The 27645-nt window shown below is 41.4% G+C and overlaps 2 protein-coding genes across 2 annotated transcripts in view; one reads left to right on the forward strand and one right to left on the reverse strand.

Annotated features, from left to right (window-relative positions):
• Positions 1-4331: 4331 nt before the first annotated feature.
• Positions 4332-11073, reverse strand: ORMDL2 (ORMDL sphingolipid biosynthesis regulator 2). The gene is made up of 4 exons (XM_032210214.1): positions 10895-11073; positions 9144-9318; positions 7893-8044; positions 4332-5734 (listed from the first exon to the last, which is right to left on the reverse strand). Exons 2-4 carry the CDS (start codon positions 9315-9317, stop codon positions 5599-5601), a joined length of 462 nt encoding a protein of 153 aa, XP_032066105.1. The 5' UTR covers position 9318; positions 10895-11073; the 3' UTR covers positions 4332-5598.
• Positions 11074-11209: 136 nt separating this feature from the next.
• The window catches only part of SARNP (SAP domain containing ribonucleoprotein), a 76663-nt gene continuing 60227 nt past the window's right edge, over positions 11210-27645 (forward strand). The window contains exons 1-4 of the mRNA XM_032210213.1: positions 11210-11315; positions 12220-12319; positions 19272-19318; positions 25855-25922. Coding sequence (XP_032066104.1) covers positions 11280-11315; positions 12220-12319; positions 19272-19318; positions 25855-25922 — 251 coding nt within the window. The 5' untranslated portion in view covers positions 11210-11279. The remainder of the gene's footprint in view (positions 11316-12219; positions 12320-19271; positions 19319-25854; positions 25923-27645) is intronic.

Genomic DNA, 27645 nt, shown 5'->3' on the forward strand with positions numbered 1-27645 from the left:
ACAAGTCTTAAAGTTGCCAAGGTTGGAGGCCACTGCTTTAGAGAAAGCCGGGTCACAGATTCCTACAGCATATAGACTATTTGTGTGAGGGGCTTCTTTGAGCTTGGCTGTTTCTTTGCAGACGTTTCATTTCCAAAATTGGGTAACATATCAGTGCTGATGCAAAATATCAACCAAGCTCAAAGAGTACCAAGGATCCTTCATTTCAACCCCAAGCTACAAATATTCTCCTTTTTTGGTACTATGCTGTGTAGTAGTGGATGAAAGAGGCCGAAGACGAATTTCATCCACTGAAAAAGTGTGATTTCAGACAGACTACATATAAAGAAAGAGATACTACACCTAGAGAATTGTTTAGTGACAGGAACCATAATGGACCTTGGGACCAACCTAGCTGACAACTTTGTTGTCCAAAAGGAAGAGGAGGGAACTAGAGGAACAGCCATACTGTACTTAATTCTTACTAACAGAGAAGTGAGAGAGGGAGTTGAAATTACAGGAATTTTGGGGTGAGAGTGACCACGCCATACTGAATTTCAATATAATGCAAACGCAAGCAACAGAACATAATCATACCAGAGCCTTAGATTTTAAAAGAGTTGATTTTAACAAACACAGCTTGGGAAAGGTTTCTTCGATCAAAATCCTAAAAGGGGAAACAACCAAGAAGCTTGGGAAATCTGAAAAATATGATAATAAAAGCCAAATCCAGCACTACGACTGAAAAAGAAAAACAAGAAATTCCAGAAGAAACCAGCATGGTTGCACAAAAATCTGATGAACAGAAGGACAAAAAGGATATGTACAAAAAATGGAAAGGGGGACACATAACTAAGGCAGAATAGCAGCAGATAGTATCTGCAAAAATGAGGTCAGGAAGGCAAAGGCTCAGAATAAACAAAAATTTGCAATAAAAGTCAAAAATAAGTTTTAAAAGTTTCAGCATGTAAATAAGAAAAAAGTCAAACGGTCAGTCCATTAAAGAGAGAAGATAGCAAGGATGTAACAGGCAATTGAGAGAAAGCAGAATGCTCGTTCTTTGCATCAGTCTTCATGCAAAAAGAAACTAGCCCAACCTACCAAAAACAACTGCAAAAGGCAGACTAGAAATAAAAATTAAAATAAGCAAGAAAATATTAAGAGAACACCTGTCTGATCTTGATGAATATAAATCACTGGGACCTGACAAATTGCATCCCATAGTTCTGAAGGAGCTGGCAGATGTCCTCTTAAGAACCACTGTACCTCTTTCAAAAATCCTGGAGCACTGGGGAATTACCTGAGGATTGGAAAAGAGCTGATGTGATTCTCATCTTCAAAAAAGGGGTGGGGGAACAAACCCACAAAACTACAGACCAATCAACCTAACATCAGTACCTGGAAAGATACTGGAAAAGATAATAAAAAAACATCTCTCTGAACATCTAGAAACAAAAGTTATAATTAGAAGTCAGTACGGGTTTGTTAATAACAGAACATGTGAAACCAATCTTATTTCATTCTTTTACAAAGTGACTAAATTAGTAGACTAGCAAAATGCTGTGGACATAGTATATTTAGATTTCAGTAAGGCATTCAACAAAGTAGATCACAACTACTTCTTGATAAGCTACAAAATAGATAATGTCACCACCAGATGGATTGTCTTAGCTCAGTACTCTTCAATATCTTCATAAATGACTTAGATCAGAGAACAGGGGAATTTTTATCAAATTTGCAGATGATACTAAGTTGGCAGGAATAGCCAACGCCCTAGATCCGAGATGGTGAGCCTATGGCCAGTTTGCTCGTATGGTCGTTTTTTTCCCTCCGGAGCCTTCAGGGAAGCCTCCTGAAGGTACCTGAAGCCTTCAAGGGGTCTCGGAGGGAGCTGTTTTCGCCCTCCCCAGGCTCCTATAAAGCCTCTGGAGCCTGGGGAGGGTGAAAAAAGCATGCAAAAAATGGGGGGGGAGCACCTCTGATGCACGCATGCGCACTAGGGGGTGTCGCACGTTGCATTATGGGTGTGGCATGCCTGCACACGACTCCCCTGCACTCCCTCCCTTATGGCACACAAGCCAAAAAAGGTTCGCCATCGCTGCCCTAGATGGATCTCAACAGATTTGAAAACTGAATACAGAACACCTGAATGCAGAAAAGTAGTCTTATACTTAGGCAAGAAAAACCAAAAGTACATGTGCAGATTAGGTTTGTGGTGGGAAACCTATGGCACATGTGCCCCAGGTGGCACTTGGAGCCCTCTCAGTGGGCACATGAGCCATTGCCCCAGCTCAGCTCCACCTCACATATGTATGTGCCTTCCACCAGCCAGCTGATTTTTGGGTCTGCTGTGCATATAGATGTGCATGCATGCATGGGGGGTGGGGGGAGTATGGGAGGTTGCATCCCTCTGCGCCCCATTTTTTGGTCCCCGGAGGCTTCAGGGAGGTCTGTAAGGTCCAAAATGCGGCTTGGGGGGGTGTCACGTGCGGGGGACATGGAAGGTTGCACGTGCATGTGCAGGGAGCACAGGGGGTTGCAAATGCATGTGCGGGGGTGGGACGGGACACACAGGGAGGGGTGTTGTGTGTGCATTGCATTATGGGTGTGCACTTTCAGCACGCGATGACAAAAAGGTTAGCCATCACTGGATTAGGTGAAACCTGGCTTAATAGCAGTAACTGTGAGGGATCATGGGAGTCCTAGTAGACAATCAATTAAATATGAGCCAGCAGTGTGCAATAGCAGCCCAAAAAGCCAATGCAATGCTATAAATTGCATTAACAGAGGGATCACCACACTATAAAAAAGATGTGGAGATTCTAGAAAGAGTGCAAATAAGAGCAACACAGATGATTAGGGTTCTGGAGGCTAAAACATGAATGGTTGCAAGAATTGGGCATGGCTAGTCTAATGAAGAAAAGGACCAGCGTGACATAACAAACATTTGAAGGGCTGTCACGGAGAGGAGGGGGACAACCTATTTTCCAAAGCATCTGAAAGCCAGACAAGGAATAATGGATGGAAATTGATGGAGAGATTTGACCTAGAAGTAACGAGTAATTTTCTGACAGTAAGAACAATAAACTAATGGAATAGCTTGCCTGGGAGCTTCATCATTGGAGACTTTCAAGGAGACTGGGCAGCCACTTGTCAGAAATGGTATATGGTCTCCTGCTTGAGCAGGGGTTAGATCTAAAAGGTCCCTTCCAACTGTTATTCTGTATTTGAACTCAGAGAATTAATGCCCTCATTTTTGAAGGCATACCAAGATGTCTTGCTTCTGTCATTTGAGAAGTGTTAGGCAAGGTTAAAAACAGCAACACAAGGAGCTAAACATTTTCTCTTTGGGTTTAATTTTATTTATAAGCTGCTCTAATCAACTCTGAGCAGCATACATCCCAACTATTGTAAATTGGATTAAAAACATACAGTACACATTAGAGTCAAATAGCAATAATTACAATGCTTAAAACAGGACACAGTAAGAAATAAACCAGAATTTAATTCAACCACCAAGCAAAGATCATTTCTATTGCTGGAGGGAACAGATTGTAGCATTCCAGCCTCCAAGACCTGTATTTTTTGAAAGTGTTCCTAAAAACCAGGAGGGAGTGAGCAATTTGGATGCATGGGCAAACACTGTTCCAAAATGGGGGAGCAGCTCAGGAGGTGTATGATTGTTGCAAGGGCACACTAAATGAGGAGAAATGTCATCCTCAAAGGTATGAGTTAAAAGATGGGCAGAGATCATCAAAATGTTAAATAGCCAATCTAGGAGGACAGAGCAGGAACAGTCTGCTTTTAAGATGGGTTGAGATGAAACGGGAAAGGGCAGCTTCATTCAGCCTTTTGCTTGCTTTCTTGTGTGAAGGAGCAACTTTTCCAGAGGTGGCTTAAAGCAAGGCAGACAGAAGCCTCCAATCCACAGCAATTTGGGGTTTAAAACCAGGAAAAATACAGGGGGCTAGTAGTAGGTTAGAACTTTATAGAAAATTTCAGCAGTGATGCCTTCATTATGGTTAAGATTAGTGTTAGGTTTTCATCTGTTCAGTATGTGTCTGACTGAAGGAACACCAATTGGGATGATCGTTGAAGTCATTATTTCCCCTTTGGCCTTTCAACTCTGGTACAGTGAACTTCAACTGGGAATTCTGGGAGTTGAGGTTTACATGTCTTAAAGTTGCCCAGTTTGAGAAACACCGATTTTCTAGATAAGCCTATAAAAGCTGATCTAGAGGGTGGGTACAAACATGATTGCTTTTCATACTAACATAATACTGACACATCTAGTTCTTACTTAGACTTTTAGTCCCACTTGGATGCTTTTAGTATTACACTTTTATTGGCTACTTCCAGAGTTAATGGTAAGGAATGAGAGAGAATAGAGTCCCCTGTGGATTTTTGAAGCAAATTTAAAACCACCATTTCAATATTTAGCACAAACTTTGATCAGAAAAAAATAGCTATAAAGTGCTGATAACTATAAGCTTGTGTTTATTTATTTGTTTTTGACTGCCTTTCTTACTTTTTTTTAAAGATGGCTATTTGAAATATCAGTAAACAGAGCGCTCATCTTGTGCTTTAAACCAATTCCCTCGACGTAACATTGGATCACTTTCATGGATGTGTGAAGAAACCTCATAAGAAATGAGATTCCTTTAGCCTATAAACAGCAGGTTAGAGATGTCTGCCCTATAAAAATAAGGACTTTTTTTTAACAAGCTGGGGAACTATGATAGAAACCAACAACAAATAAAGGTTCATACACAGATTAAATAAGTGATCTGCCCATGTCATTTATCTTTTCAGCTTTTTATGTTGATAATTTCACGGGGCTGGTATAAGCAGGGTTCATGAAAAACAAAAGCAGTGCAGAACACTGACTAAATGTATAATTAAATTTGCATCTTCCAACTTCAATGTTGTGTTACATTATGCCTTTATAACCGGAAAACCTACTTGAAAGGGGGGAGAGTGTAGAGGGGCAGCACAAAGTACTCTATACTGTGCATTCAACTGGAATGAACAAAGTTATGCTAATACATACCTACCACGTGAGTATTTACAAAATATTATTTGCACAACTTAGAACCGTAAGTATGAGACCTGTCACAGCAGGCTAATTCATTTTCCTGAGTGGGAAAACTCTGGAAATGTAGCAGCACAACCACATTTGAAAAAAAAAGGAAGGGAAGTTTACAAATCAAAGGAAGGTGATCTTAAGCAACATGAAATCCCTTGCAGAAAGGGATCCCAGTCCCCCACTACAAAGAGCAAAAGCGGGAATTTTTACATGGGAGAGCTAGAGAACTCATGTTCACGTGAAATTCAACTATTGTTTCATTCCACCAGAGAATTCCACCCCTAGTATAGACTAACCACAAGAAACGTGGCTTCGATCTCCTTGCCAGAAACGTCAAAGAATTCTCCATGCTGCTCAGTCGTTTGAGCAGTGGCTCAGTCGTTTGAGCAGTGGCAGCTTGGCTTGCCTCGCACAGCGAAACGTGGTTCCAGAGAGAGTCCGAGGTGATGCAACCACAGCTTTGCCCACACTTTCTTGGAACTAGTTTTACTTCGGAAGAATAGCGTCTCAGCAGTCCCAAGATCCCTTCTGCTTCAATACTGGTTGATACCGAAGAGACGGACCCCATGGAACAGGGGTAATTTGGGCAAGAGGACACTCAGGAGTGAAGTGGTATTGATTATGAAATGCACAGGGTCATATTTTGTATAAAAGCTGGTTAAAATGTACCTGAAAGGTAAGAAATATACTTGATTAGTTACAGATATGCACTCCAGTTTCTCCATATATATATTTTTTGCTTAGTTTTCCTTTAAGGAAAGATGATGGAAAGAGTCCTGCAATACGGTCATTACAGGTAGTCCTTGCTCTAATAACTGCCTTGTTTAGCAACCATTCACAGTTGTGAAGGTGGTGAAAAAGTAACTATGCAAACAATGTGCACATTTATGACCTTCGCAAGCCTGTAAAAGAAAAGTAAGGCCGTAAGCACAGTTGTGGTTTCATTTAGCAAAGATTTTGCTTAATGACCAAGAGCTTGGTCCCAATTGTGGGCATTAAAAAAGGACTGTTTTAAGAAAATGAAATTATTAGCAGTCCAGCATTTAGCTCATAGACAATCAGCATTTTGTCGCACTTTTATAAGTGAGAAACAGATATTTCTGAACAAATCAAACCCCTTACTTTGGTCAAATCCCTTGGTGCACTTTCAATCTGAGTTAGGAAATCAGTGATAATCAATATGGATTTTTCTACCAAAGGAACTACTATTTCACATCAGGTGAGTGCCTGTCAAGTTTCCTAACAATGCCGTAATTGATTCATAATAATCAAGCCAATGTTTTAATACAAAAAACTGATTTACTAATAGCTTCATTAGGCAAGATTTGTTCACAGTAAAATTTTGCTTTATTTGCTTCTGAACTTTACCCATTCCTTCCCTCCTCTCAGTCTGTGTCATAAATCACGTTATCCAATAGATACACCCCTCCCAACCCGGCAGCAGTAATCTGAGAACCCATTCCAGCCAACAGTATGCGTGGAATGCACTCCCACTCATTCTGTCCCCAAGACAACATGGAGAGTTGACAGTGACTGGGAAAGAAATGTAGTTCAATCTAACACCTAAAATCTGGATGAAAATATGCATCTAGTTCAGTGGTGGGTTCCTAACTGGTTTACCACCACTTCACTCGTGTTCACGTGCAATGCTTCTGCACATAATTATCTGGGCGGGTGGGCGGAGCCTCCCCCCACTGCCACTACAGGTTCGACTGAACCAGGAGCAGCCCACCTCTGATGTAGTTTGTATAACAGTGGCCTAGGTACAGGTAGTTGGGAATCTTTTTCAGCTACTCTGCCCACCAGATTACGCCATATTACAGTACACCAGAGGGGCTTTAGAGACTGCTGGCTATCTATGGACATTCTTTCTCATGTCTTTGAGCACCTGTTGCTATGTCTTACTCAGAGTGCGAATAATTTCAATTCTTATTGCTCCCCAGTATTTCTCTGACTAGGGGAATCAGCCAATCTAAAGACAGGATTTGTTTAAAAGATTTCCAACTTTCATACTGACTGTCCTCACATTCTTGAGGACAACTGCAGATTTCTCCCAGGTACTATGGATCAGCAAAATTGGTACAGCTATTACGGGTAGCTCTATTTTCACAAACATATCACTTTCTGGTTGTAAGAATATGAATTTCTACCATGATAATTGGTAAAAAATCTATTTGTGGTAGAGCATCATAACATCAGAAATAGTGAATTTGATTGCTTTGGATATTTTTGAACTTACATAATTTAAATATCTCAAGAATGAGAAAAGCGTGTCTGGAAAAGCACAAGTTATTCTGTTGATACAGTCCTTACAAAAACTAGTTTTATGACTTAAAACAAGAAGCTTTCTTTGATTCAATAAACCTGGTAACTTCAAAGTCAGTTTCAAGTATACATTCTTGACTAAGAGTTGAGAAGATAATAGCACCGAAAATCAAGTTGTAAACTGCTGATAATCATTTGAGCTAAGGCCCCCAATTTTAAATGAATATGGAGACCATGTTACATAATACATGCTAATAGGAGGCCCAAATTCATACACATGCAAAATGTAAAAAATATTAAGAACCCTGGTGGTGCAGAGGTTAGAATGCAGGACTGCAGACAAATTCTGCCCACAGCCTGAAGTTTGATCCTTACAAAACTTGAGGTTGACTCCACCTTCCATCCTTCCAAGGTCAGTAAAACGAGGACCTAGATTGTTGGGGGCAATATGCTGACTCTGTAAACCGCTTTAATAAATACTAATAAATTTAATAAAACCATTAAATCAATTATAGCAGCAATTTTAATAGCAAGGCTGGCCTGAGTATTACCCAACACTTACAGAATGATTGGAGAAATGCTTAAGAATTTGCGGGAGGATGTCCATTGTGTGCCGTAGTCAATCTGCTCCCAGTGTGTGAGTAGGCGATCCTTGCCCTGGTCAGGAGTTTCAAAGGGGGTCCCTTTCACTGTATGGAGAAACCAATACATCACCTGGGAGAAACAAAAAAAAAAGTAACAATCTTTTTCTTTCTCTTTCTTTCTTTCTTTCTTTCCTTCTTTCCTTCCTTCCTAGTTTTTAACCGCCCATCTCCCTTTCTTACTTTCCTGAAGAATACAACTGAAACAATTGTAAAAATAATGACCTCTTGCACTTTTTAATAAATGTGTAAAATCACCTAGGGCAGAACTATTTGGGGGGAAAATATTCCTAAATAAATTGTACAGTGAATGAAACCGCAGTGGGATTGGAATGTGGTCACTTGTGGCAGGCCGTACAGGAGGCTCCCAAGATTAACCTGGTGCACCAGTTGCGGCCCTACCTGAACCAGAGGGCACTTCAAATGGTCACTCATGCCCTCGTCATCTCAAGATTCGACTACTGCAACGCGCTCTACATGGGGCTGCCCCTGAAAAGCGTTCGGAGACTACAATTGGTCCAGAATGCAGCCGCGCGAGCGATATTGGGTGTACCTAGATACACCCATGTTACACCTATCCTCCGCGAGCTGCACTGGCTCCTGATCGGTCTCCGAACGCGCTTCAAGGTGCTGGTTATTACCTTTAAAGCCCTACATGGCTTAGGGCCTGGATATCTACGGGACCGTCTCCTGCCACATACCTCCCAGCGTCCAATAAGATCTCACAGGGTGGGCCTTCTCCGGGTGCCGTCAACTAGACAATGTCGTTTGGCAGCTCCTCGGGGGAGGGTCTTCTCTGTAGCTGCTCCGGCCCTATGGAACGATCTACCCCCAGAGATCCGGACCCTCCCCACTCTCACAGACTTCAAAAAGTCTATTAAGACCTGGCTTTTCCGGCAGGCCTGGGGCTGTTGACCTCTTGAATAAGGTCCAGCCCCATTACGATTGAGTGTGTGTTGTGTTTTAACCTGCTCTGTCTTCTACTTTTAAACTTTTTAGTACTTCTTAAACTGTCTTTTATGTAAGCCGCCCGGAGTCCTTCAGGATTGGGCGGCATATAAATTTATTAAACTTAAACTTAACTTAAACTTAAGTTTAAAAGCTGTCAATTTATATCCTAAATTCTCAGAACATGGCCAATAAATTGGCCCAGATCAAGAGTTTAGACTTACCAGGTTATGGATAACGTTAGTTAGAGTCCAGACCACAGGGACACTGAAGAAGGGAATGCTAAGAAAGATGATATGGAGCACAGCCACAGAAATGCTGTAAGCTAACCAAATGCCTCGGCTGTTCATCACTCGCGTGTTGGGATTCATCTCACTGTGGGCTACTCCAACATTCATGCTGTTGAGAAAGATACATTGGTGTGTATATATGTAGACACCCATCTATTGGTATAGGTGTGTGAATGCACATCAGAAAACATAGAATAGCCCCAGTTTAAGCTTGGTAGTTTGGGGTGTGGTGGGGAGAACGAACCTGAGCTGTATGGAGCCAAATCAAAATACTGTCTCAGAATCACTCAGTTAATCCTTGTACATCCCATAATTTCCTCATAAAACTGGGTTTAAGGCAAGCTTGTACACTAATTGACAGAAAAGGCAAGCATCTAGGACATCACCAGATCAGACCATAGTGATGATATAAAGCCGGATATCATCATCAGGATCGTCATACCTTATCCCAGGGGTCTCCAACTGAGGCATCTTTATGGCTTGTGGACCTCAACTCCCAGAACTCTACGGCTGCCTGGGGAATTCTGTGCAATTGAAGTCCACAAATCTTAAAGTTGCCACGGTTGGAGACCCCTACTTTATTCCATGCTGTAAGATGATCTCATCCAGCAACCTCTTGTAGATGTAAAACAGGAATGAAAGACGGTGGTGGGCTGGATCAGCGGCCCTCAATCTTTTGGGCACCAGGGACTGATTCCATAGAGAGAGGTTTTTCCACAGTGGTGACATGGATTTGCATGTTGCCTGCATTCCATGGATGGGGCTTCACTTGTTTGCATGGCCTGGGTTTTGGCATGCTGCAGCCGGATGTAGGTCCATGGACCGGGGGTTGGGAACCCCTGGGCTAGATCTCTCCTCACTATCAGCTGGAACAAACCCAGAGGAGGGAGTCACTTACTTTGATTATCAGAGCCATAGCTGCCAGGCAGAACAAAGCAAACAGTGACAGCAATCATTTGTTATTTGCCTAGCTTCCTGTTGCTATGATAGGAAGGAACAGTAACCCAAATTCTTTCCACTCTGAATCTGCAGACCAAGAAAATTATGCATCTTCCAATAGATTTCACCATCATAACTTCCTTGTAAAGAAAGACTCTACATATAAATAAAAACACCTCCTATGATGACTTCATTGCTGCTTCTCCAGCACAGTTGCTTTAAAAAAAAAAAAAACTACTGTGGCATTGTCCAATTAAGGACTATTTTAATGGATATGAACAGCTGTGAAAGGTCGCCTGATAGCACAGACAGTCCTGAGATCGAGAAACCCAGAGCACCAGAATGTCTTGGTACATTTACTAGCATTGACCAGAAACAATATCCCCTCCGGTCTACAGAAAACGTCTCCCCACCAAATCGGTCCTTGGTGCCCAAAAGGAGTGGGGGGGCGCTGCGCCTAAACCAGTGGTTCTCAATGTGGGGCAATTTGATTTTTAATGGAGGTAATTTGAACCTTGTTTAAACCAAGTTAATGGCCTTTTAGGCTTCTTCCACGTGAGTAGAGCTCACTTTTTGAGTAAAGTAATTATATGCGGGGGGGGGGGACCATGATTTTAGAGATGCTTAGGCGGGGCATGGCCAAAAAAAGGTTGGGAACCACTGGCCTAAAGGATCCTTTTTCTTCTCTTCTCGCAGAGATTCCTGCACCCCGACCCAGTTCTGCTCCAGCCTCATTAGCTACCTACCTGACAGCTTTCCCGACGGCTCCCACTGTTACGACGAGAAGAAAACCCCCGCGGGCAGCCTCTTTATTCCTCCCGCGGATAAAACGACGCGGCCGGTTTCTAACGCCTCCCCGTCCCTACTTCCTCCTCGCTAGTCAGCAACCGTTCCGGCCGGGCCACTTCCTTCCTATTGGTGGTTTCCTTTCCATCCTTCTTTTGACCCTCCATCCGGTTCCTCACCCGCCAACCAATGGCGAGGGTCGACGTTCGGGAAGGACAGGGTTCGAGTGAGAGCGCGGCTCGGATTGGGCCAGGGACTCGGCGAGGGTTCTCGGGGGGCGTCGTGGGTGGGTGGGGGCTGTTTTTGAGAGCGGGGAGTTGGATTGTTGAGGGAGGCGAAATTAAGATGGCGGCGGAGGCGGTGGAGCTGCACAAGTTGAAGGTATGGAGGCTGCTTTGGGCGGCGGGGCACGTCTTTCCTTTGCCCCGGAGAAGCGGCGCTCGGCCTTCTCCTCCCACTCGGCCGTAGGCGGGAGCTGCCTTCTATTTGGGTGGGTGGGTTAACGGACACTCCGTTCGCTTTTGTCAACCTTTCCCAGAGCGCGGGAAAGAGATGCTGGGATTCTCCTCACGCCGCGCGTCTGGAGTCTTGTCTCCCAGCCCGGACTTGATCCTTCTTGGCCAATGGCCTTTCCCTTCCACGGCGGTTCTCCTCTTCCCTTTTCAAAGAACGGCGCCCCTGTCTTCAACCTTTTGCTTTCCGGAATTGTAAACCATCTGCAAGCGTGCTAACGTGTTGCTTTTTGTCACCCCCCCCCCCCCCCGTTGAACAAGTAAAGCTTTTGGGGATACATTATGGGAAATCCGGGGGTTGCCTACTTGTCGGGCAGCTTGTTAGCATGAAAATCTTAAGAAAATCGTTAATGTATCATTACTGCGATCTAATAACTTAAAATGATGGGTCCAACTTGAGTTTCTTCATCGACTAATGAGTTTTTTGAAGAAATTCCTCCGTTTTCTTGGTTTCACACTCCCATTGGTGCTTTCCTTTCAAGGTCAGGTTGATGTAAACATTTGAGAGTCATCTTTAAACCACAGCGTCTGCCTGCAGGAGTGCCTACTCTACAGGTAGACCAGATGAGGAAAACAGCTCCACTGGAAAATTATAGCTATGCTTTATTGAAATAGGTTGTATAGTAACAGAATCTATTTCTCTGAAGGTCACATCTTTTGCTTGTCAACTGAGGCTGATATGACCTAATTTTTAGAGCTTCACTTTAATTTTTATATGTCTATAGGAAATCACATGTTTGATTAAGGTTAAATCTTTTCTACTTTTAAAACAGCTTGCAGAGTTGAAACAGGAGTGTTTAGCCCGAGGACTGGAGGCAAAAGGAAACAAACAAGATCTCATCAACAGACTCCAGACATATCTAGAGCAGCATGGTAGGTTCCTTGCTATTCTTTGGTCAGATCTGCCTTGACTGAAGTATTAATTTGTAGCATACGTAATCAGGTATTCTGTAGAAAAGATGGTTGTTACAACAAGAAATGTTAACATATTTACTTCTAGTGGAGGTGTTGCAGGCCTACATCCAGTATAATTCTTTTTTCCTAACTCTGGAGTAGAAGTAATATCATAGTTTCATGAATAATGGCATGATGAGAGGAAGATGATGGTGACAGCTGCATTCTTAAGAATTAAGTTCATTAGGGATTACTTGCTACTATGATTGGAGCCTATTAAAATGCTTACTTTTTCAGTAGGAAGAACATTCTTCTTTATAGCTTAATTTTGGAATCTCCAGTCTGGTGGCTTTGACAGCTCTCTTGAATGTCCTCAAGGTTCTGTGTTCTACCTGATATATTTTTACTGATCATTGAGGTTTTTATAATTTGGGTAGGTTTCCAAGCTGCCTAGTGCCCAGCTATTGGTTTAATTTTAAATTCTACGGAGATTCTCAGCCTTCCAGGTCATGGTTATCCCAAAGGTGCTTTTTCAAGAGGCAACTGGACTTGTTTTTTGAAAACATTTTGCTTCTCATTAAAAAAGCCTCTTCAGGTCTGACTGGATGGTGGGGAATGAAAAAAATTTATATTCCTTGCAGACATTTGCATCCTTTTAGAGGGTCATTGAAGCACTTGGAGGTTCATCTGGGTTTTCTTTCAAAATCTGATTTGAAAGGGTCAAAAAGGCCTTCTATGTCAAAATTGAACAGAGGGGGAGGGATTCGACATCATCTATCTCCAGTCTATAATATAGTCATGTCAGCAGTTCCAAGAATATTTCACACCCATTTGCACTACTCAGGTGACCCTGAGGATAGAGATAATCCTCCAAGTAGCATCAATGACTCTCTAAAAGAATACAAATGACGAGCTGTCCGCAAGGAATATAAATCCTTCCATTCTAAATTTGACCTTTAAGCAATCGGAAACTAAAGATGAAGTGAAGAAAAATAAATGGACATTTATCCAGGGAAAATATGTGCTGGGTGTGGGTGTAGGGCAAATAACTCAGCTGAATTTTTCCAAAAAAAACCCCAACTGAGTGAGATAATAAGTGTATTCTAGGGTTATTGGCGAAAAATGCCTGGATTCAGGTATCTGCCCATGGAAAATTTATCTGTGTCACGTTTGAATTCTTAATTGTGGTTGGAAGGATCTAGGAAAGGCTACATAGTTTAACAACTGGTCTAAGAAAATTGATCAAACAAAATTGACAAGCATATTTAATAATATATGTTCCTAAAAAAAGAAGCAATATGATTGCTGCATGAAAGGATGGCTTAATTCAAAAGATTCGGTGGGTTGACTTTGAATGTGTCATTTAATTAAAACTGCATTCAGACTACTTTAAAAAACACAGATTAAAAATAAAATCTACATTAAATTAAAATTATATTCTTTATTTAGCAAGTGGTATTTAGGGTCCGCAACTTGGGAGTCCTCCTGGATCCACAGCTGAGTTTTGATCACCATCTATCGGCTGTGACCAGGGGGGCATTTGCCCAGGTTCGCCTGGTGCGCCAGTTGCGGCCCTACCTGAATCGGGAGGCTCTCACGACAGTCACTCGAGCCCTTGTGATCTCTAAGCTGGAATACTGCAACGTGCTCTACATGGGGCTGCCCTTGAAGAGCACCCGGAGACTTCAGCTAGTACAGAACGCGGCCGCGCGAGTGATTGTGGGCGCACCTCGGTTCGCCCACATAACACCTATCCTCCGCGAGCTGCGCTGGCTGCCTGTGGATCTCCGGGTGCAATTCAAGGTCTTACTTACCACCTATAAAGCGCTCCATGGTAGTGGATCTGACTATTTGAGAGACCGCCTTCTGCCAATAACCTCCCTGCGTCCCATCAGATCGCATAGAGCGGGCCTCCTCCGTATTCCATCCGCCAGTCAGTGCTGACTGGCGACTACCCGGAGGAGAGCCTTCTCAGTTGCTGCTCCGACGCTATGGAACAATCTCCCCGTGGAGATTCGTACCCTGACCACAGTCCAGGCCTTCCGTACAGCCCTCAAGATCTGGCTAGCCCGTCAGGCCTGGGGATAAACTCTTCCGCCCCTCCCGAATGCTGAGAGAATGTTGTGTTTTTAGTATTTTTCAGTTATTGCACATTTCTTTTTATGTTTTGTCTTCACTCCCCTTCCTTTATTATTGTAAGCCGCCCTGAGTCCCCTCAGGGAAAAGGGCGGCCTATAAATGCTATTAAAATCTACAAAATCTACAAAAATCTACAAATTTTTAAGTAGTGTTAATGCAATTCAAAATCATACTACATTTTTCCATTCAGCCAAAACGCAGATCCTCGTTTAGTGACAGCCGTGACCTTTGCAGGTCTGTAAGGCAAAGGAAAGTTGAAATCAGATCATAAGAACAGTCGCAGTTTCACTTACTAACTATTTCATTTAACAACTGAGTTGCCAGTTCCAATTGTGGTCACTAAACAAGGACTACCTGTATTTTTGTTATTACAGATTTACACAACAATAATACTTTATTAATTAGCCATTAGGCTATATTAGAATACAAGATGTAAAACAAAGATCAGTAATTACCATATTTTCAAAAACAGTAAAAGACAAGTCTTTTTTCTAAAGAAAATGCAAATCGCTCCCGTGTCACCCCCTAAAATGTACAAATGTACACAATCTCAGAATAGTTAAAATAAACATGGAGGATCTACCGTGTTTCCCCGAAAATAAGACAGGGTCTTATTTTCTTTTGACCCCCAAAATATTGATTGGGTCTTATTATTGGGGGGCTTCTTGTTTTGGGGTTGCCATGTGGCTGCTCTCTTACAAGCGGGCGCCCAAAGAGCAAGGGCACAGCCTCAGAGGCGAATGGCTGTGTTGCGCTGTCGCAGCAGCACAACATACCAGCCATGAGGTGACTGCTCACGAGCAGCCACCCCACAACCTCCCTTTCCAGCCGGGCAGAGTGCCACTCACGGACCCAGTGATAATCCCAAAGGCGCTAAGCCGTGTGGTGCTCTGCCCTCCAGCTCCCGCGGCTTGACACATTCGGGATACCCTTAGGTCAGTGCATGGCGCTCTGCCCGGCTGGAAAGGGAGGTTGTGCAAGTGCCCGTACTGTCCCCAGCTGGTGTGCCTCCCAACCTCACCATGCCCTGGCCCAGCTCTCCCTGCAGGGCCAGTGTGCCGCCGCTGCGCTCCGAGCATAACCTATTCTCTGACTTCCAAACTCCGGAGATATGCAGCCGAGTCTTTCAGCAGCGGCCGCTCTGGGAGTACACTCTATGGTTGTGGGCTGGCTGAGGCAGAGCGTACTCCCACAGCGTACAACCATAGAGCGTATTCCCAGAGTGGCAACTTCTGGAAGACTCAGCATCTTACTTTTGTGCTTTGGAAGCTGCAGAAAAAGCCATGCAGCGGTGGCGGCAGTGGAGATGCCCTGGCTCTGCAGGGAAAGTTAGGCAAGGGCATCGTGAGGCTGGAAGGTGCGTGAGAGAGGAATTGAAAAGCTGCTCGCACAACCCCCCTCTCCAGCCATGAGCCCCATTCACTAACCTAGGGGTTTATTCCGAAGGCACCAAGCAGCTGGAGCCGTAGGGAAGCGAACAGGCGCTCGCGCAGCTTGGCGATACCCCTAGGTCAGTGAATAGTGCTGTACCTGGCTGAAAAGGGGGGTTGCCAGGCGGCTGTTCGTGAGCGTGGTCACCTCATGGCTGCTGTGTAGTGTTTCTGCGACAGCGCAACACAGCTGTTCGAACCTGAGGCTGTGCCCGGCTCTTAGGGAGCCCGCTCGCAAGAGAGCAACTGCCCAGCAACCCCCCCTCTCCAGTTGAGCACAGAACTGCTCATCGACCTAATGGTATCCCAAATGCGCCAAACAACGCGAGCCTTTGCCCCACCCCATTCTTGCGACTTGGCGCCTTCGGGATATCACTAGTTCGGTGAGTGGTGCTCTGCCTGGCTGGAGGGGGGGGTTGTCCAGGGGGCTTATTTTCGTGGGAGGGCTTACATTTTTGCCCACCCGAAAAATGTGGCATGGCCTTATTATCAGGACATGTATTTTCGGGGAAACACGGTACTCACTATAATAGTTGTTGCAGAACATGTTTCTCCTCATCTAATTACATTGCAACAACATAAAATTAAGGTTTTTGAAAAAATACAGCAAATTCAACTGAACAAATCTGAATGCTGAGATTAATCTTGGAGAGACATAAATGTCATTCCAATGTACAGATCCAGAGTGCTATCTATTCTCATTGGATTTATAGAATTTATATTATTATCTCTTTTGTGGTTGTAAAGAGGATTCTTACTCAAAGGAGATATCTAATATTGGATTGATCTTCAGGGGAGAAATCATGGAGAAGCTGAGATTTGATTTTGCAATGCTGACAAAAAAGTCTCATCAACTCTGGCACTGATTTGTCTCCATTAAAGGTGTTGCCAACCACCCCACCCCCCAAATATTCCTCCAATGCTGGCATATGAAATTTAGGAATAATCATATTTTCTTCTTACAATTTGCATAAAATATAATTGAATCATTTGTGTTCTAAAAGGGAGCATTAGAAAAACGAATGAAGAACATGCTAGCCAAAAAACTTCTGTATATTAATATATTTTAAACAATATGCCAAATATGTTTCTGCTGTTCTAGATGGGTTGCAAAATAGGTTTGGGTCATGTATAATGGGACTTTTTCATCTAATATATCTAGATTCATATGACTTAATATGATTTGGCTTAGTTCCCTTTCTCACATCTTAGTACAAGCCACAGAATAGCTAAGCATCAAATCAAGTTTGGCTCCAACTAAAACTGAAAACTAATCAAATAGACTTGCTCTTAACTAAACAATATAGGAGTGTGGTGACTCACATGGTTAGGACGCATGGCTGACAATTGGCAGGCTCATGTTCGAGACTCGTGATAAGGGTGAGCTCTGTCATTCGCTCCTGCTGACTCAGCAGGAAAGTGGACAATTGCGAGTAGATAGATGGTACCATGTCAGTGGGCAACTTAACAGGGACATGAAAGGAGTCCTCAACCAGGCATCCCCTGGGCAACGGTGATGATGTTGGCTAGTCCTTTCACCCAGAAGCGCATCGGTACTTCCAACATGAGAATGAGCGAGCTAAATTATAGAATACTTTGCAGACATAAAGAAAATATGTCTTCGAATTCAAGAAGACTATGGATACAATTGTATTGGTTTTTTGGCAATACTGTCATTTCCTTCTGCATTGTTTTGGAATGTTTTTTGACTTCCCAGTGTAGCCTATAGCCTCAATATTCCCTTTGGTACTGTAGTTTTCCATCCAAGCACTATTTAGCTTCCAGGATCAATCAGATAGAAAAATCATTTGTTCACAGATTCTGTATTTTTTGGAGTATAAGACGCACCAAGGTTTTGAAGAGACAATTTTTTTAAAAAAGTAGGTAGGTAGATAGAGGGATAGACAGGGAGAGAAATACAGTAGATAGGGAGGGAGGGAGAAGGAGAGTAGTTAGGTAGGTAGGTAGGTAGATAAAAGGAGAGAGAGAGAGCAGGTAGGTAGGTAGAGGGATAGAGAGAGAAATAGAGAGAGAGAAAAATACAGTAGATAGGTAGGGAGAAAGAGAGAGTAGGTAGGTTGGTAGGTAGAGGGATAGAGAGAGAGAAAAAGAAATACAGTAGATAGATAGGAGAGAGAGAGTAGTTAGGTAGGTAGGTAGATAAAGGGATAGAGAGAGAGAAAAAAGAGAAATACAGTAGATAGAGAGAGAGGTAGGTAGGTAGGTAGAGGGATAGAGAGAGAAATATAGTAGAAAGGTAGGTGTTTCTGTTGGCACAGTACTTGGATCTATGTAATTCTCATCAATCAGTTAAAGAGCTTTCAAAAAGGAAAAAAAGTTTTTGCACTCTGCAAACCTCCCCAAAATGGCCCGTTTTTCGCAAAAACGGGCCCATTTTTTGTCAAAAAAAATTGCATGCATAGCCTTATGGAGGCTTATAGAGTGCTGCTGCCCCCCCCCCCCAAACAGCCCGTTTTTTTGCTCATTTCTGCCCTCCCCAGCCCCCAGGAGCGCTCTGAGAGCCTCCATAAGGGTATGCACGGCCATTTTGGTGACGGGAAGGGGCTTTGGGAGGCAAAAAATGCTGTATTCAGTGTATAAGATGCACCCAGATTTTCAGTGTCTTTTTTGAGGAAAAAAGCTGCATCTTATACTCCAAAAAATACAGTAATTGACATTAAAAAAGGCAGACCTTGCACCTGCGGGAAAAGTCTAGGATGATGATGACAAATTGACATTAAAAATATGACTTGCAGCGTTTATTATTTATTTATCTGTTTTCATGTTAAACTTTCATTTTTAAAAATGTCAAAGCCACTCCACTGCATAATAAATATAAGAAAATGTAGAAATAACACATGTCGTATGGTCAACACATAAATCAGCTATCAGTGCAGTTGTTGAAATGTTGGATGGGAATTGAAAAAAGAGTATTGGCCAAAAGATTTTTATTTAATGATAGAAGCCCTAAACTGTACAGTATAGAAATTAGTATTACAGTTCAATTTACTATAACTCAAAAAAGACAAATATGTTAAAACTGAATGCTATATTTAGATGGAGACAGAATAATATTTAAACATCTGGGGCAGACCACAGACTGGTACTGGTCTATGATCTATTAGGAACCGGACTGTTCAATTAGCAGGTAAGCTAGTAATGGTTCCATCTGTGCATGTGCAGGATTTGGCTTGCACATGAAACCACCACCCGCTTCCAGGCCCGTGGGAAAAAATGTGTTCCATAAAACCAGTCCTACATGCCAGAAAGGTTAGGGACAACAGATCTAGGTTTCAGTATGTCTTTGATTTATAATCAAAAATATTTTAATTAATAACTTCATTTTCTCCTGAATTATTTAGCTGAGGAAGAGGCCAATGAAGAAGATGTTTTGGGAGAAGAAACAGAGGTAAATCTATGTCATACTACTATAGCATCAATTCTTTAATCATATAATAGTGGATTGATTTGTGTAGAAATATGCTGTAAATGCTATATAATTTGTGTTGGCAGAATTCCTTTTCAGCAAGAATTTTTATTTTTGTTTCATTACGATCATTTTACCTTCCATTTTTTCACACCTGGAAAGCTTGATTAAGTATTCGCTATATTATCTTTGAGTGAAGTAAACTTAACCTGCAAATAACTGAAATATTTTTATAACAAGTATTTAGGGGTTTATAGCAAACATCTGTGTTGTTTCCAGTATTAATTGCTTTATTTTTAAAATGTCTATGATACTGTCAAATTACAATACAATACAAGAGTTGGAAGGGACCTTGGAAGTCTTCTAGTCCCACCCACTGCCTAGGCAGGAAACCCTATACCGTTCCAGACAAATGGCTATCCAACATCTTAAAGACTTCCAGTGTTGGGGCATTCACAACTTCTGGAAGCAAGCTGTTCCACTGATTAATTGTTCTAACTGTCAGGAAATTTCTCCTCAGTTCTAAGTTGCTTCTCTCCTTGATTAGTTTCCACCCATTGCTTCTTTTTCTACCCTCAGATGCCTTCGAGAATAGTTTGGCTCACTCTTCTTTGTGGCAACCCCTGAGATAGTGGAACACTGCTATCATGTCTCCCCTAGTCCTTTTTTTCATTAAACTAGACACACTCAGTTCCTGCAACCGTTTTTCATATGTTTTAGTCTCCAGTCTGCTAATCATCTTTGTTGCTCTTCTCTGCACTCTTTCTAGAATCTCCACATTTTCTTTCATCGTGGTGACCAAAACTGAATGCGGTATTCCAAATGTGACCTTACCAAGGCCTTATAAAGTGGTATTAACACTTCACGTGATCTTGATTCTACCCCTCTGTTTATGCAGCCTAGAACTGTGTTGGCTTTTTTGGCAGCTGCTGCACACTGCTGGTTCATATTTAAATGGTTGTCCACTAGGCAAGATGCCTCTCACAGTTACTACTATTGAGAAAGTTACCACCTATGCTATACCTGTGCATTTTGTTTTTCTTGCTTAAATGTAGAACCTTACTCTTCACCATTGAATTTCATTTTATTAGATAGTGCCCAATGTTCAAGTTTGTCAAGATCCTTCTGTATCTTAAGCCTGTCTTCTGGAGTGTTGGCTATTCCTGCCAGCTTGGTGTCATCTGCAAATTTGATGAGTTCCCCATTTATTCCCTCATCCAAATCATTGATGAAGATGTTGAAGAGTACTAGGCGTAAAACAGAGCCTTGGGGTACTCCACTGCATACTTCCCTCCATGTAGATGCAGTTCCATTGAGTTTGGAAACATACTGTCTGTTGGATTTGCTGAGCTCCTCGACATTGATTTTGAAGATTCAAATAGTATTTCAGATTTCTCTTGTCACTGGGGCCTGAAAAAGTCCGTTTTCATGTTGCTATATATTTTGAGAGTCAGGAAAGTCTGCAGAATAGCCTGGCTGCCAGCGGTATAATATCTTCCCCTCAGTGTGACTGCAGGGTGTCTTGTTAAACTGCATTGTGACTGGCTATAATCTAAGGAAACCTGAAGCCTCCGGAGGGAGAAAACGGGCAACCCGGAAGTCTATTGGGCTGTTTTTCACCCTCCCCAGGCTCCTAGAAAGTCTCTGGAGTCTTGGGATGGTGAAAAACGGACCTACCGGGGCCACCGGAAGTTAGAAAATGGTCTGTTTCTGGCCTCCGGGGAGAGAGCGGAGGAGGCTGTTTTCACCCTCCCCAGGGTCCAAGAAAGCCATGTGTGTGTCATGTGCACATGCAAAGAGGGCACAGCGCAGGGAGGCATTAAATTATGGGAGTGGGCATACGAGCAAGCGCAATTGTGTGTGTGTGCTTTTGGCACCTGAGGCAAAAAACGTTCGCCATCACTGGCCTAAACATTAGTATTCGAACATAGATCATTTTAACTTATATTTGATTGTGTTTACTAATTTAGGTGCAATATTACTATATATTGCTAGGCCATGTATGATAAGCCATATGCTAAATAATAATATTTTTAAATGATGTAATTATTTTATGAATGTTTTTGTTATTTTTATAAATTGTTTCTAGACTATATGGATTATAATAGGAAAAAAATCTGCCATATTTTATAAGACGCACTCTTCCTCCCCCCCCCCAAAAAAGTTGGTGGAAATGTCTTATAGAACTAATGTTGCTGAAGCCCCGCCCACTCGCTTACCTCCACCCTTCGGCCTCTGCCTCCCAGCAATTTGCCTCCTTGAAGCAAACAGCCTGGTCATCTTCAGCAGAGCCTGATTTAGCATAAGCAGCTGATTGGTGGTTGGATCTGCCTCCCGGAATACCACCAATCAGCTGTTCCAGGCTGCAGGGATCACCACCGGCCATTGCTGCTGCCACTTATCAATGCCTCCACGCATCCCATTTTTGGCCCACTCCAGGCAGCGGGGATAGGCAGCGGGGATAGGCAGCGGCAGCAATCCCCACTGCCAGGAATGAGCTGGAAACAGGACACACGGAGACCGAAAATGGAGCATACTGAGGTGGCAATAGGTGGCAGCCTGGATGGGCGGCCAGGATCCCCACAGCCTAGAACATCTGATAAGCGGTACTCCGGGAGGCTGACCCAAATGCCAATCAGCTGCTCATGCAAAATCAGGCTGTGCTGAAGCTGACCTTGCTGTTTGCTGCAAGGTGGAAAATTGCTGGGAGGCAGAGGCAGATTTTTTTTTCTTGTTTACCTGCCCAAAAGCTTAGTGTGTCTTATAGTCCAGAGTGTCTTATAGTCTGAAAAATCTAGTATTTATAATAATCAGAACAGTGCTGTTCACATTGTCACGTTTAGTGCATCTGGTTATTTTTCAGTACAATAAAATATTCCTTTGTGCTCAGAAACTGAATCATTTATGTATCTTCAGTAACTGACCACTTCAGTAATGGGGGAAAATATTTATGGTTTTTTTTTCCAAATATTTGAAAACACAGTTTAAGTTGCTTCCAATCTGTTTTGAAAATTGATTTAGCTGTAGCTATTAACTTCTTACAACTTCCATATCAATAGCTTAAATAAGTTTTAATTTTATGTAAAATCTTTGTAACAATTATTAGAAAGGGCTCTAAAAGTATTAATGAGGACGATGCTAAAATGACATTTTTTGTTCTTTATAAATGTTATAGATATTATGCTCTAAAATAATAAAAAAAACTAATGCAGAAGTGTGATTTATTTTAAGTAATCACATTCTTTCAAGGTGCATAATCTTTCTTTTTCCGGTCATGGAAATAACATAGTTCATTATGAATTTTGAATGTGATTCCTCACATGATTCATTACTCCCCCTGTTCTGTCCCCACATATTCTTGAGATATCGCTATATGGCCCATACTTTCCTTCCTTCCTTCCTTCCTTCCTTCCTTCCTTCCTTCCTAAAGTATGCAAATAAAATTCATTGATTACTTATTTTGCTTGTGCAGACTATAGAAATTTACTTTTTGTTACATATAACCAGACATTTTTTTTTAAATCATCTTAAAGTTAGTCCATAAATGTATAAAATGTTTGTAGGGCTCGTTTTTCAAAGTCAGCATGAACCAAAAAGCCTTTAGCAAAGAATAAAGGGGAGAAAATATTTTACAAAGGGACTGATTGAACAGAATTGGGTCAATTCATCCATCCTCTGATATCTTTTTCCTATGGCTGGCATAGAAACCAGCCAAATGTCGCAATGATTCTTCTTTTTTCTTATAAGTTGGCACATTGCCTGCATTAAATTCTTGAATACCTTTGACAATCAGGAGAGCTGCTAAAGACATAACAGCATAATTCTTTCCAAAAATATCCAAAAGTTATAGAAGTCAATCTTTGTAAATTCACATAAAAGTAGTAATATTGGGGCATGAGTGGAAAAATTACTATATTGAATTGTAATGTTATATGGTCATCCCAAGTTTTATAAAATAACCAGATAATTTCTGACCTTTATGCTAGATTATAGCCATGGTGGCACAGTGGTTAGAATGTAGCATTGCAGACTAACTGCCCATTGCCAGGCGTTAGCAGCTGGCAATGGAGTTACCAGGAGTTAGCAGCTCAAGCCTTTCATCCTTCCGAGGTTGATAAAATGAAGACCCAGATTGTTGAGGGAAATATGCTGATATTGTAAACCGCCCAGAGAGTACTGTAAAGCACTGTGAAGCATTATATACAGTGCATTCAAAAAGTATTCAGACCCCCTTCACTTCTGTCAATTTTGTTATGCTGCAGTCTGATTCTACAGGTTGAAATTCATTTTTTTCTGATTACATTCAGTACACCATAAGTGAAAACAGAATTCTAGAAATGTCTGTAAATTTATTAAAAATAAAAAACCTGAAATATCATATTGGCATAAGTATTTAGACCCTTTGCAACAACACTTGAAATTTAGCTCTGGTCCCTCCCATTTCTTTTGATTGTTGCTGACATGTTTCTACACCTTGACTGGAGTCCATTTGTGATAAATTAAATTGATTGGACATGATTCAGAAAGGCACACACCGCTCCATAGAAGGCTTCACAGCTGGCAATGCATACTGTAACAGAGCAAAAGCCATGGGCTTAAGGTAACTGCCTGTAGACAGGCAGGATTATTTTAAGGCACACATCTGGGGATGGCTGCAAAAAAAATTATTCAGATGCACTGAAGGTTCCTAAAGAGCACAGTGGCCTCTATAATTCTCAAATGGAAGAGGTTTGGCACAGGACTCTTCCAGGATTGGTTGTGCAGTGAAACTAAACAATTGGGGGAGAAGGGCCTTAGTAAGAGAGGTGACCAAGAATCCGATGTCACTGATTGAGTTCCAGAGATCCTGTGTCGAGATGGGGCAGAGTTCCAAAAGAACAACCATCACTGCAGCCCTCCACTGATCTGGGCTTTATGGCAAAGTGGCTAGACGGAAGCAAAACACATGAAAAGCCCACTTGGAGTTTTGCAAAAAAGCACCTGAAGTACTCACAAGCTCTGAGGAACAAGATTCTCTGGTCTGATGAAATCAAGATTGAACTGTTTGTCCTCAATTTTAAATGTTATGTCTGGAGGAAACCAGGCACTGCACATCTCCTGCCCAATACCACCCCAACAGTGAAGCAGGGTAGTGGCAGCATCATACTGTGGGGATGTTTTTCAGCAGCAGGACTCTGAGACTGGTCAGGGTTGAGGAAAAGCTGAATGGAGCAAAGTACAAAGATATCCACAATGAAAACCCTGTTCTACAGTGCCTCGAGACCTAAGACTGGGCCAAAGATTCACTTTCCAACATGACACCAATCCTAAACACACAGTCAAGACAACACAGGAGAAGCTTAGGGACAACTCCGTGAATGTCCTAGAGTGACCCAGCCAGAGCCCTGATTTGAACCCTATTGAACATCTCTGGAAAATATCTGTCCACTGACAGTTACCATCCAACCTGACCGAGCTCAAGAGGATTTGCAAGGAAGAATGACAGAAAATCCCCCAATCCAAATGTGCAAAGCTTGTTGTGTCATACCCAAAACGACTCGAGGCTGTAATTGCTACCAAAGGTGCTTCACTAAAGTACTGAGTGAAGGGTCTGAATACTTATGCCAATGTGATATTTCAGTTTTCTCCTCTTAATAAATTTACAGACAAAAATTCTAAAATTCTGTTTTCACATTGTCATTATGGCATACTGTAGATTAATGAGAAAAAATAAATTTCAACAATTGTAGAATCAAGCTGCAGCATAACAACATTGACAAAAGTGAAGGGGGTCTGAATGCCTTCTGAATGCACTGTAAGTCTAAATGCTATTGCTAGGGCTATTGCACTTTTTCTTGACAACAGAGTTATTCTTGCTTTGTATGTGACTTGAAAAGCACCAATTTTAGCTATTCAGTTCACTGGAGAAAAAAATATCAGTGGTATTGTGAGTCTTTAACCTGAATGTACATGCATTCCTTATATATTTCTTCAAATTATCCTCAGCTTTTAATTGCTGTTTGTTCTCTCTTCTGTTTTCCTACAAGGAAACTATGTATTTTACTTCAAGCTGGAAGCTATTCTGAATCTTAATAGCAGAATTTATATTTCTAGAAATGGATAATGCAAATGTATTTATCTTCCTATAGGTTTTTGGGAAGTATATTGGGGCAGTTGAATGTCATCCTGGTTAGGAATAAACTTTTATATGGATAACATTTTTAGAACCCTGTCTGCACTTCACTCTCATATTGGCTATCCAATAGACTGAACTACAATAAGAAATTAAATACTGGACATGCTGTCCCCCTCCCCCCAAATATTTGTTAAATATTTCCAGCCTCAAATGCTGTTGACCAAGAGTTGTGGGGTTCTCTTCAGAGGTAAAATTCTGTGAATGTTTACTTTAATTCATAATTTACTCATTAATGTCTACTTCAGTAAGGCATATATATAAGATGGGGCTGGAACTGTTTGTGCAGCCTATATTTGTTCTGCTTTGTAGATCCACTTTTTAACTTTGAATATTTACATTGCAGGAAGAAGAACAGAAGCCCTTAGACAATCCCATTAAAGAGGAAATGACTACAGAGACCTCTCCTGAAACGTAATTTTACTTCAAAATCTATATTGGCCAAGTATTACTCATCTATGTACATTTTCAGAATTTATTTGCTGTTTGTTTATTGCAATTCTGACTCTTGTCTCAATAAGCAAGTGGATTATGAATCTGGATTAGGAAGGATTAGTAATGGATTACATTTGAAATAGTGTGACATTTTGGAAATCTCAGGTATGAGTACAAAGAAGCTAAATATAATTGACCTGAATAAAAAGCCAAATTTAATGAAGTGTATTTAAAATAAGTATAGTCCAAAATTCTGTGATTTAACACCCAGTCCTCATGACTCTTTTGTGCTTAAAACAGATTTACCTAATCTCTAAATTTGTAACCCTGTGTATATTTTACCTTTGATTTTTAAAGAAATTAACATTCTTTTCCAAAGCATTTGAAATTGTGTTCTAGATAAAGGTCATTTATATCAATTATGTAACCAAAGCTGTTATAGTCCGTCTTCCTTCCTTGAACAATATTGCTTTATTTTTCTACATATACATTGACTTTCCCTTTAGATGAAGAATTACAAATTTAGTTCTACCAAGCTTTCTTACACAAAAGAAAGCTATTAGAAGTTACCCCTGTATTAACAAAGACAAAGCAAAGATACACAGTTTAGTTTGCAGTGCCCATTCTCATTGCACATCAAGGAACAGGCAAGTTGTAAAAGCAAATAGGGCCACCTGTGTCAACGACATGCTTTAAAGGCTAAAAGAGAGAGAAGCAAATTGCCCATTTGGCTGTAGTGCCATTCGTCAGCTGAACATTTGAAGTAGAACACAGTATACTCCTATGGCCCAGTCAAGCAAGCAGCCATTCATTTTGTACTAAAAGAGGTCAAGGAGGGTGAACTTGTAGCTCATCATGAAATTATCAGGTATGTCACATACCAAAAATCATGGTTAAGGTAGATAAAGTAAATAAACAATAACCTTGCTTGCGATTTTGTCATTTACTTGCTTTCCAAGCTTAGATTTTGGCAGATAGAACTATTCTTGTAGAATAGTTTGGATTATCTGAGAAGTCAAACTTTAATCCACTTGTTTATGGACTAATTTTGTACTTCTTTTCAAACCAAAAGACTTTCAGATAAATTAGGAGGAAAAGATTTTTAAAATGCACTAAGAATACTAACTAAAACACAAATATGTAACACAAAAGTGATACAACACTAAAATAAGGATTTTAGTCTATTATGCCATTTTTAGGTAAACATAAGCTTCATGATATATATTGAAAGAACCCACTCTGCCTAGACATTGTGTTTTTCTTAAAGCAAGGTTATAGTATATTTCCTTTTAAATTGTTTGTTAAATTTATATAGCTACCTATCTCACTTCCATGACTCGGCATTTTACAAAATTAGCAAAACAGGGTTTAGACAGGCAAAAATATTTCCAAATATAGACTTGGTAGTCCAGAATCCTACATGGATTTGTTCTTAGTTGTAATATAACAGCAGTGCATTCAGATGCAGCAGTAAAGCTCTCATATTCATTTTCTGTGACACCAGATCTGTTATTTCTTAGTGAGTATGATTAGACCATCATTTGTTCAAAAGAAATAAATGGTTTTAAAATGAAATAGGTTTGATTAAATCACAGCTGAACATTTAATACAATATCAGCTTCTTGCCAGCAGGGGGTGCCATTTCTCTATACCTATTGCAGATTGCAAACTCTGCTTGCAGGGACAACAAATCCCTGGTTCC

The sequence above is a fragment of the Thamnophis elegans genome, chromosome 2 (assembly GCF_009769535.1).
Source record: "Thamnophis elegans isolate rThaEle1 chromosome 2, rThaEle1.pri, whole genome shotgun sequence".
Taxonomy (NCBI): domain Eukaryota; kingdom Metazoa; phylum Chordata; class Lepidosauria; order Squamata; family Colubridae; genus Thamnophis; species Thamnophis elegans.